The sequence below is a fragment of the Manduca sexta genome, chromosome 6 (assembly GCF_014839805.1).
Source record: "Manduca sexta isolate Smith_Timp_Sample1 chromosome 6, JHU_Msex_v1.0, whole genome shotgun sequence".
NCBI lineage: Eukaryota > Metazoa > Arthropoda > Insecta > Lepidoptera > Sphingidae > Manduca > Manduca sexta.
In genome coordinates this window covers 9,327,956-9,340,147 of record NC_051120.1, presented here as the reverse complement: position 1 = coordinate 9,340,147, position 12,192 = coordinate 9,327,956, and the positions used below count along the sequence as shown (strand labels likewise).

At 34.4% G+C, this 12,192-nt stretch overlaps 1 protein-coding gene across 3 annotated transcripts in view; it reads left to right on the top strand.

The window, feature by feature from the left end:
- The window catches only part of LOC115440485 (atrial natriuretic peptide receptor 1), a 362,779-nt gene that overhangs the window by 329,583 nt on the left and 21,004 nt on the right, over positions 1 to 12,192 (top strand). For all 3 annotated transcript variants that reach the window (XM_030164819.2, XM_030164820.2, XM_030164817.2), the window contains 5 exons: positions 78 to 159; positions 1,556 to 1,679; positions 7,554 to 7,880; positions 8,198 to 8,357; positions 9,764 to 9,922. In XM_030164819.2, coding sequence (XP_030020679.1) covers positions 78 to 159; positions 1,556 to 1,679; positions 7,554 to 7,880; positions 8,198 to 8,357; positions 9,764 to 9,922 — 852 coding nt within the window. The remainder of the gene's footprint in view (positions 1 to 77; positions 160 to 1,555; positions 1,680 to 7,553; positions 7,881 to 8,197; positions 8,358 to 9,763; positions 9,923 to 12,192) is intronic.

Below are 12,192 nucleotides of genomic sequence, written 5' to 3'. Positions count from 1 at the left end.
ATAGCTAAATAAAAAACAGATTGCCACAACATTGCACATAAATACTCCAGATGTACTTACAAGCATTTTTGTTCCAGCACTCCCGGTGTACGCGATCCTCAGTATCATTCTCAGCTCCGTGGTTGTTGTTTTGGCTGTACTCTCCGTCTTTATATACAGGTATGTGCCAGTGTTATTAAGACGAGACGAGGAAGTAGCTCGTCTTCTAGTGGATAGTAGCACGACTTAAATTTCGAATTACTAACTCGTCTAGATTAACATAAATAATACCAATTCTTATACTAGCTGCTAACTTTAACTAGAATACATTTTTTTTACTGTTTTGTGGAAGTGTACTAGCCCATGTAAGTGTGTTGCGTTCTAGCATCAGCCTGTAAATCCAGTTCCAACAGGCCGGCATAATTGTGTCGACTATTACGGGGTAATCATCTCTCGTCAGTCGACATTCTATTGGACCCCACTCCACTTACCATCCGGTGCAGTGGAGTCACTGTACCGTGGTCAGTAAAAAAAGCCTGACACAGACCACCACAAAAATAATACGGAATATAAATAAGGTTACATATAACATGATATTAAAAAACACTAGAAACCGTGCCTTAATTATTTCCCATCTCAACGAAACACGAAACCTGGCCGTTCTCACAATACAACATTTCCCATTTCTCGGAATTGGTTTTGTCCGTTCCCGAAAATTAATTTGTATTATGTACCACAAAGGCATTTAATCACAAAGCATGTTAAGTTAATTATTAAACGTGGGATCTGCTCACAGTAATTTAATAACAAGGCCTAGTTCATTTATTTTAATGATATTTGGGATTTCGCGTCAGTTATACAAATTAAAAATAATTACGGTTTTGTTATTCTATATTGTTATTCTAAAAATAATTACGGTTTTGTTATTGTTAGGAACTGACGCAATTTTGATTGAAATAAAAATATCTATCACTTATTTAACTGAAATACTTTCATGAAGACATCACCGACCAACTAACAGGTACAAGAGTTAGTGACCAACTGCCTCGATCTGTCAAACGGTGTTTTTCTTAGTAAAAAGTGCAGGCACTTAAATATCCTCACAAAAATATTTTTATCCTTGCAATAAAAATCAAATAAAAAAAAAAGAAAAACCAATCTAGTTCCACATTGAAGTAAAAACACTTTTGCGGTATTAAAATTTGAGTGGATCGACAGATAGACTGCCGTCTGCTGAAGTAACTATGAAGGCTAAAGTCTTCTTCGGGAGTGAAATTAAACATAAATACCGCGATAAAATCCGATAAGTAATTTTATGAAAATGTCGAACTTTCTTCTAAACATCAGAAAACATTAATCTGCTATATATTCCTAATTGGTAGAGATAGCCTAGTCGGGACTGAAACGGACTGCCTAGAAGAACGTCCACCGGTTCAAACATAGGCACACACCTCTTACATTTCTAAAATTATTTGTGTATACATTGTGAATTATCGTTTGATGTAACGGTGAAGGAAATATCGTTAGGAAACCTGTATACCTGAGAAGATTTCTTTAATTTTTTTTCTTCTACCAGGCACTACAAGCTAGAAGCAGAGATAGCCATGATGACGTGGCGTGTGAGTTGGAGCGATGTTCTGCAGCCTGGAGGAAGGCTGCGAGGCAGCCTGCATTCCATCACTCGAAGGTACAGCACGGGGGTAAGTTTAGTTTGATCTTCTTATGGGTATACTTGTATCAACCAGGGTTGTAATGTTAGGATAAGAGAGTCTGAAAATATAGATAGAGATAGACGAAATAGATAATGCTTAAAAAAGCAATGCTCATGACTTCTACTGAACCAGTAAGAACTGGACGACACCATCGCCATCTAGCGCGGTCGAATGGTGTTAATCAAATTTTTACGCACTAAATCGTTTAGATGGTTTACCGCCCGATCGAAATAGTAACTACTTTAAATGAGACGCCTCTTATTCTTACCATCAACGTAACATCTCGTCTGGTTTTGCATGTTTATTATTTCAAATTACCCTCCGATGTATATTTTAAGTTATTTTCTGATATAAGAGCTATGGTGTCAAAAAATAATACTGCTAAACTGGTATTCTTTATAGTTGCAAATACACCATTTCAAAAAAAGATACCGTCAAACCAATTGGCTGAAACCATCACGATATGGAATTCGTACTTAACTGCGCGGATAACAAATTGATTATACGCAAGTAGGAACTAAATAGAGCGAGAAAGTGAGTCGCAGATGCCAAAAAGATTTAGCCCTTGCCTCTCGGTTAATAGAAAAAAGGATTCCCAAATTTGATATGCCCTGCATCTGTGAAGGGATGAGATTCGATTAAGATCCAATTTGGGACGTTTAGCCTGATAGCCTCTGGACTGGTTTTATATTTAGGTATTTTGGAAATTGTGTTTCGTATCTTTATTGATAATAAACACGATTCTGAAAACATTCATAGGAAAACGTATATAAATAAGGCCTTTAAATAAACGGTCTTAGAGCGAAGACTTATTATAAGATATATATATACATTATAAGAATATTTTTAAAGACAGCAGTCTAGCGTGAAGGATAAGAAGAGACTGGTGGGGAGGAAAGGGACTTAATACATATTTGGTATGTGAATGATGAGAAGGGAATGAGAAAATTCAATCTAGGTAGGAAAGGGTGCATTACATAACTATTACAATTCCAGTAGTTTTACATTTAGATATTTTTTCAATTTTTTTGAATATTTCAATTTTCAATAGGAAGATGATACCACTCCAGAAAATCGGATAAACACTATGTAACCGAGAAACTCCCACGGTATTAAAATAACGTGAAACCGTTGTCGACCTTTGAGGTTAGAAAGAGGGTGGCGTGGGAGGAAACACGACCCTCCGGCAATCACAATACCGCATTATATGTTTCACGTCAGTTTTATTTGAAAATTACATCACTCCAAGCTGATCTATTGTAAATATACATCAAACAGTCTGTCACAAATCAGAATGAAGATAGAGGACTTAAATATAAACTACCACAATCAGTACCAACGATATAAAGGGTTCAAATTGTACAGGTTGTCTCTGGAAAAACTGTTTTCATTCTAAAATTATTGTAGTAGAACGATATCATCGTGAAAGTGGTCTAAATTATTTGATTTATTATAATTTTTACAGGAAAAATAAACAGCCGTGGCAGTGTCACTCTTGCACAATTCGTTCCAAATTTTACTAAAACTTAGCGGGGTTTTTATTTTACTGGTCAAGCTATACATTTATCCCAAGGGCTTACACAGTTACCAGCTAAACTTAGTCAATCAATAAGCAATTATAACAGAGCTGCTGAGTGCCGAGAAAATGCTATAAAGTTCAGTTTGTTCATACAAATAAGGGTATTACTAAGAATACAGCCATGCTAATGTTAAGTAAAAGCTTCATTCGAGCTGATTGTTGATTCTGTAAGAATCTATGGACAGTTGCAATAGAGACTTTCCCACCATCACACCCACCACTACAACTCCTGTAAGCCAGGATTAGCAGTGGCTTACATTTTATGACATCGAGCAGTGAAGCTCGGCGAGTCTCAGGGAAAACTAATTTGTCCTGCAACGAAATTAATCAAACAGAAATATAGGGAACCGTTGAAAATATTAATTGTCCACTTCCCTCCAAAGAAAAGCGGGAGACAAAATAATGAACTAAGGAGGCTTTTTAACCTCTAACATAGGGACGTTTACAACTAGATAAGCTAGTTATAAAGCACCGCGGATAAAATTAAAATTAAAAGAAAGGGTCCTATCACATGAGCTGTTAGATTTGTTTACAATAGGCATGGCAAATACGCCGGTAAGCACGGAAATTCCGTCTAGTCTCTACAAGGTCCATGTAGTATACAACCCCAGATGTTATTTACAGTAGCAGTAGATCATATTTGTCAAGTTACTAAACTGTACACGAACACTCCACGCCTTTTAGTTGCGATAGGTGGCGATCCATATCGGACACATATTCCAGACTCCGGACAGATTTTATATTGAAAAGAAAAACTCAGTATCACTTTGTCCGACCTAGGGAACCAAACCCGAGACCCCAGCATTCTAGTCATACCATAATACAAATACGCCGCCGAATCAGTCTAAATTGCTTGATACTTTAATTGTTTATTCTTCAATAGCCTTTGCCCATTTCCATTTCAAAACCTCTATCAGAAATAAAGAGTATTCGATGACACAGAGATAATATAGCGTAAGAAAGTATATAAACTACTAAATGAAATGTTATCATGATGTATTGGTTCCTTTTTGACAGTCCCTCGCCGCTAGTCAGTAATTAATTAATCTATACTAATATCATAAAGAGAAAATATTTGTAAGTTTGATTGTTTGTACGTTTATATCATAAAGAGGAAATATTTGTGTTTATTTATACGTTTCTAGGAGCTAATCTCTGGAACTACTGAAGCGATTTTGAAAATTCTTTCACTAGTTGGAAGCCACAATACTCTTGACTGATCTATATTTTTTTTCCCGGACAAACTTTTTCTAGCGGGCGAAGCCGCTGGAAAAAGCTAGTGTATCATAAACAAACATATTTCATATTCATTAGTCAGTTATCGGTTAACTGCAGTTATTTAAATTCAATAGTAATATGTCACTATTAATTAGGAGCGACGTGAATATTTAATATTTTTATTATAGTAAACATTTGCGGTACGTCGACGTTGCGAATTCAATAGGTTAATGAATATTTTATAGCAATATTTTGGCATATATTTAAAAATATAAACTGAAACAAAATCATTTGAAATTTTCATTAATATTAGCATTATTGTGAAGCTAATGTTATGTCATTAGTATAATATATGTGCACTGTTAGCTTTAATGAAGTGTAATTATGTTATCGCTGGTGGTAGGATATATTTTATATCCGCCCGGATAGCGACCACCCTACACAAGGTGTTAAAACCTTCCATAATAGCCCACGTAAGTGTGTCGCGTTCCAGGATCAGCCTGTGTATATCCAGTTCCAATAGCCAGGTATAATTGTGTCGACTGCCAAGGGGTAATCATTTCATCAGTCGACATTCTGTTGGAACCCACTAAACTTACCATCAAGTGTTGGTGAGTCACTGTCGGCACGTATAAAAACATTTTAAATTACTCATTTAATAATAACATGGCTACTGTTCCCTTTTATGATTCCAGTACTAAATCGATTGTCTATGATATCAAGAAAGTAAGTTTAAATGTACATAGAATAATTAAATAAAAAGCAAAGCTTTAATAAACAAACAAAACTTCTTTATTTTTTGGTTAATTACTTTACCTGTTATTGTAATTTGCTGTCCAATTAACTTTTTATCTAAACTATTAGTGTAAACCTGAAGAGTTTGATTGCTTGTTTTAAACACATAATCTCAGAAACTAATAAATCGACTTTTATTTTTTTTTTTCCCTAATAGGAAGCTACATTACTCCTGAATGCTATAAAGCTATTTTTTATCCCAGAAAACTATTTTACAAGGGCGGTGCCGTAAGCAAGTGCTAATAAATTATAAAATTTTAAATATAGACGGTGCAACTTCATCTCTGTAGGAAAAATCTGAGCGCTCATAAAAAACAATGTATATGATCCATGTAACATTAGGGTGAAGAAAGAACATAAAACATTGTCAGCTCGCGTAAAAATAAAAGACAACATTTATTATAAACACGCCCCTGGTTGTGTAGAAAATATTGTTTATGACACAAATCGTCGAGGAAACAGTGTACTTAGCGAGGGGAACATGTTCTCAACGTGATACGCAAGGCGAAATGTTTAAGGTTCTACATAAACTCATTACGACACGTCGGCTTTTGTTTTTTTGTCAGTTCAACATTTAATTATTTTAAACGATAACAATGCTAAAATTTTCACCTAAATTATGTAATTAAGTCCCAAAAAACCCAGAACTTCTATTAGGTATCATGTCTTTTGGAGTAGAGGCCACGAACTGGCAAGAGCAGAGTCGGACATCCACCCACAAGCTGGATAGATGACTTAATAAAAGTCCCAGGAGATCGCTGGATGCGGGCCGCTTCCAATAGGTCGATCTGAAAATCTTTGGGGATGGCCCATGTTCAGCAGTAGATATCCTATGGATGATGATAATGATGATGATGAATGTTTTTGATACTTGTACTGAATTACAGTTCACAGTTTTGTTTGACGACAGAAATAGACATTACAGCAGATATCCTAACAGATATTAATACGGTTCTAAAGAATGTAGGATTTTTTTTATTTCTACCGCTAAATAGCAATATGTATAAACTGTTGGGTATGGCTTGAAGGACATAGTAGTCCAGCATAATTCTTGGGCATTATGAGACGGGGTTATATCTCGGGGTAATAATCGCAATGGAGAGCCTCGCAGTACTTTGTAATTTAAAGTCCTGAATGGTATTACTATTGTATTTGGGTGGTCGTATCGCTTACCATCAGGTGAGCGAGCTGCTCGTCTTGTCATTCAAAACCAAACAAAAATATTTCAAAAACCTTTTAGTACAGAACCCTTGGCAAGCAAGTCCGAATCGGATGTGGCCGGTTTTATTTACTGTCGAACAATGAACTTCAAATAAGGCGGAAGTAGGCAAGACAAATAAATGTTATTATATTGTACCAATACGATTTCAGGAGGAATGCTTTCCTTTTTTTATTCAATGTTCCGAATGGTTACCTTACGGGGCCCGATTGTTATTGAAGATGGATGTCAGAAAGATGAATAGCTTACCCATACTTACTTTAAAAATGTTGAAGCTCGTAAAAATATTTAAATGATATCTTAAATGTCAGCACTTAATTGTCCTATTCCTTATACCCGTAGCTAATTTTGTTTCAATTTAATTTTTTTATTTTATTAAATGTAAATAAATTACTATATATAAATTCTTTTACTCTTAATGTTTTTGCGTAGCCAGTATTATAAATGAATAAAAAAATTAAAAGATTGTGCGCATAAACATAGTAGTGTGCAAATGTGACTTCAGCCACATGCATCAAAATTCCGAGGAACTTGATAAATGGTTTAAAAAGCTTACGCAAATAAAATTCACAACGTCAAAGAAGTTAAAGCCAAATGAAGATTTATGGATGTTTGAATGGGAATTTGATTAAAAATTTCTTTCGTCTTCAACAATACTAACAGATTTTATTTCTAACGACGTTTGAGCAATTACATTTAGTTTTAAATGACAAGAACACTGATAAAGTAGATTTATCTAAAATCTCGAAGCTAAGACGGTTTTTGTTATAGATAAACGCAAAGTACATATTTCAAGCAATATTATTTATAATGAATAATGACATATTTATAGTCTTTTTGTATATACTAACATCAGCCCTGTATCATATACTGTCCCACTGCTGGGCACGGGCCTTTACTACTGAGAGGGATTAGACGTTAATCCACCGCCTTTTTGTATAACAAAGATTATTGATCAAAATGAAATATTAAGAAGTGCATGCAATAGCAACAGACACTGCGGTGTTTAAAAAAAATACGATCAGAATTCAGAATAACTTTTTTGTTTCAGACGACATTCTCTGATGAAGCCCCGTCTCTCGCTGGTGATAGACAAGTATACACTCCTTGTGGCTTCTACAAAGGCTGTCGTGTAGCTCTCAAGACAGTCGACAAGCAACGTATAGACTTGACCAGGCCTCTGTTGCTTGAACTGAAGAAGATGAAAGATTTAGAACATGATCATTTGGCGAGGTTTTATGGAGCTTGCGTCGATCCCCCCCATTGCTGCTTGCTGACGGAATACTGCCCTAAAGGTTCCCTTCAAGATATCTTGGAGAACGAATCCATCAAGCTCGATTGGATGTTTAAAGTCAGCCTTATGCATGATATTGTGAAGGTAATTGTTCAAACATTGTAAATTATTTTGTAAGACGTAAGACTTTGCTTACTAATATTAGTAATACTGAATTTAAATGTAAATATTAAAAGCACTTAGTTTTAGCATCCAATGATTGCGAAATTCAAGAAGCTCATTGCATATTTCATCGAAAATATTAAAGTTGCCTTACTCCTATAACGAGAAACTTTTCGAAACTTATTCAAGAGAATATTCTGTTTCAAAGTTCGCATTTCAAATTCAACTAACATTTGTAGACATTTTTATGTTGAATTCTTTTGATATTTAATGGAACTGATATAAATCAAATTATACAGGGAATGCACTACCTGCACTCCTCCGATATTAGATCTCACGGTGCTCTGAAGTCAAGTAATTGCGTCGTGGATTCCCGCTTTGTGCTCAAGATCACTGATTTTGGACTTCATGCTTTACGGACTGCGGAAAAAGACTCAAGAGCACATAGTTACTGGACACGTAAGTACTCTTATTTATAACTAATATCTATCTATACATATTATAAAACAAAGTCCCCTTTTCTGTATGTATGTTATCGTTTTTGTCAAAATCTACTGAACGGTTTTTTATGAAAATTGGTATCGAGATAGTTTAAAACCATAAGAAGGCTATATGGTACTTTGTATGGTAATTTTATCCCGGAAAACTGCTTCACGCGGGCGAAGCCGCGAGAAAAACCTTGAATATTATAAAGCTGAAGGTTTTGTTAATTTCTTTGAACGTGCTAATTTCAACAACTTTTAACCCGATATTGATTTTTTTCTCACTGGTAGGAAGCTATATGTATTACTCCTAAGTGCTATAGACTACTTGTTATCGCGGATTTTTTTTTATGCGGGCGGAGACAGTAGTTAGTATATAACATACAAACATGAAAAGTTTATATCAAAATAATCTAACTTTTCTTATTCAGCATCAAATGCTGTTCATCAAGCATGTTGCAGAAATGCAGTCATTACGACAGGCTAAAAAAAAAATATGTCAAAATCCATAAATGTTTAAATTAGCATCTATTCGTTTCTATCTAGATTATTCCAGGTCATAACCGAACGACAAAATTACTTTTTAACTTTATTTTCAAATTCAGTAGTTACCAAATCAAAGTTGACAAAATACAATATTCGTAAATGCAATTCTGTTTTCGAAATTTCCATATGAAATAATTCAGTTTCAAAACAAACAACCTGCAATCAACAATCACTTGTCATAAATAATCCTATTCTAGATAAAATACAACAAAGAATGCAATGTAATCAGACATAAAAGCCTCGCAAACTTTTAATTCTCTTCGGCATCTGTAATTGACTTTTGGAGTTTTGACATTTCCTAACAAGTCCTTTACAAAGAAAAGTAAATAAGCTAAGGTCAGCGATAAAAAATAAATTGTTCTGGATTAGACCAGCGGAGGCGGAAACGGATCTGTTTTGGGAAATTGAGATGTTTCTACGAATCTATTTTAAATTTTGGTTATAATCGGCTTTGTTTTAGTTTGCTTCTTTAGGGCTTTGCGTTTAAGCTGATATTTAAAACAAGGGATAATTAATGTAGAAAAGAATAGTCATTATAATATATACATTTCCTTTATGGTATTATATAAGTGTAATTAATAGATAAAGATATTACGATAACAAAATATATTATTGGTATATATTTATTATTCTCGTCTAATTATGTTACAATACGTCCCAACTCCGATGCAGTAGTAAAATAAAAAAAATGCGAAATTGAAAATTATGGACAATGTTGTTTATTTCCAGGATTATAAGGCTAATTCCTACTAGTGTTTAATATTGATTTTGTATACATCGTTCAAAGTTTAAACATAATGTCAGGTAAGAATTTTTCATATACTTTTTTCTGTTCAGGTCTTCTGTGGACTTCGCCAGAACTGCTGCGGATGACGGATCCTCCTCCAGAGGGCACTCAGAAAGGAGACGTGTATTCATTTGGCATCATCATGCACGAGATAGTGAATAGACAAGGCGCGTTCTGGCTTGGACCTGGTATTGACATGTCGCCTAAAGGTACGAGTAGCATTCATATTAATATTATAAATGCTCTTGACAGGTCTATCTGGAAATTTATGGGGAAGGCCTATGTGCAGCAGTGGACTCTATGAGGCTGATGATGATGATGATGATGATTATAGATGGAAAAGTAACTCTGTCTGTTGCGCGTTCATAGCTATACCAATGAAGTGATCTGGATTAAATCTGACATGGACATCCATGTTGAAGGGTCCATATAAACCGATTTCTGCCGGCTTCCTTTTCATAATTTATGTAAATCTAATTATCATTAGAACGATCTCCAGACCGCATTTATGAATATTATTAGTATTTATAAATTGTGTGGGGTTCCTTTCGGAAAATTTCATCCTTCGCCACAGATGGGTATAGTTTGAGTCTCTGGGAAGGATATTATACTTTTTGCCCGGAAAATAATAGCGGGACTTTTATCCCAAGAAAACTTGTTGACGCTGGCACAGCGGCCTAATTTATGTCGTATATAATGTTATAAATGAAGGATATCACATAAATCTGTTAAAATATGTTCATAAAACTAAGAAATATAAAATTTACAGCAGCATTCTAAATGTCATCGTTCATGTTACTAGTTGCTGTCATTTAAAATGCAAAATGAGCAACTCGGGAATTATCCTAATTCTCGTCAACTACTGGAACTTTTGGAACTTCAGAAAATAAAATATGTTGAACCTCTAACCAACTTTAATATGCTTTAACTAATTATGAAATTGTAATAAAAAATATAAATATTATTTAAACATATTATAAAACAAAGTCTCCGTTTCTGTCTGTATGTTAACGATTTTATCAAAATCTACTAAACGGATTATTATGAAATTTGGTATGGAGGTAGTTTAAGACCCTGGGAAGGTTATAGGCTACTTTCTAACTCGGAAAAATATATAGCGGAACTTATATCCCAGAAAACTCCTTCATTAATAAAATATTCATGTTCAGCAGTGAATATACTGCGGCTAATGATGATGATGATTAAAAAATCAAGATCTCCAGTGATATAACCGTCACCGGTCCCGTATTAACAAAATAACATGCTCCAATGGACAGCCTTTAATATTATAGTATTCAAATTGTGGATTATAATAAAAATAAAATTTAGGTACTTTTGTCATTTTGTTGCTTTTATTTAATAAGCGATTTTCATTTCCAATATAATATAAACAGTAACTTTTCATAGACTAAAGTAAAACTTGTGTAAAATTCTATTAATCATTTTGTAGCTTAAGCGATTCAATTAATTAAACTAAGAGGTCCCATTTGTGCCACTTGGTTAAACTAATTCAAAGTTCCCCGAGCAACTAAAATATTAAAGTTTTGGAGACTCTCGAGATTACAAAACTAGAAAAAGAATTGTTTTATTTGATATTATATTTGTGTCTATGTAGTATACAGCGGCTTATTTACCCTGCCGAAAGAAGGTAATTTTATATACGCATCTGCGTGTTATTAGTGCGCATTATTTTGTATGCTTTAGCTTGCATCCCAGTTCTACTTTTCCTAGAAGAAAAATTGTACTGTAATCACGGTTATTTCTAGGGTAAAGGTAATCCACGTGTTACTTTATTATATAGTTACATCTGTGTCCTTTTTAATTCAAATTTAAGCTTTACTGACTACACGAATATCTTCAAACAAAATTCATGTCATTAATATTATTAATGCGAAAGTATGTGAACATGTCTGGATGTTTGTTAGAAATAAATTAATTTATCTATATGTATATATATATTTATTATTTGTTATCCCTTCTTTCATGCATGATTATCTCTGCACCACCCTAAGGTTGGCTGGTAGAGAATGCCTATGGTTAAGTCCGTCTGTATACATTTGTATATGAAGTACTAATAAATAAATGCTGATACCGCTGAACGGATTTGGGTGAAATTTGGCACACAGACTAACGAAGTTTTGGCTTACACATAGGGCTATTTATCCTGGAAAAATACGCAATGGTACGAGATGATTAATCCTCGCCAGTCGACTTAATTGTGCCGGCCTATTGGAGCCGGTTATACACAGGCTGATCTTGGAATGCGATACACTTACATGGACTACTGTAGCGGGTTTTTACACCTTGTGTACGTTGGTCGCTATTCGGGCAGATATAACATTTATCCTGCCACCAGCAAGCCAAGAAGTTCCAGTAATTTTATATTTAGTTACTATTTCAAATTATTTAGAGACTGAAAATAAAATAGCGATTATCAAAGTACTGTAATTTTTTATTAGAATAGGGGATACGGTATATA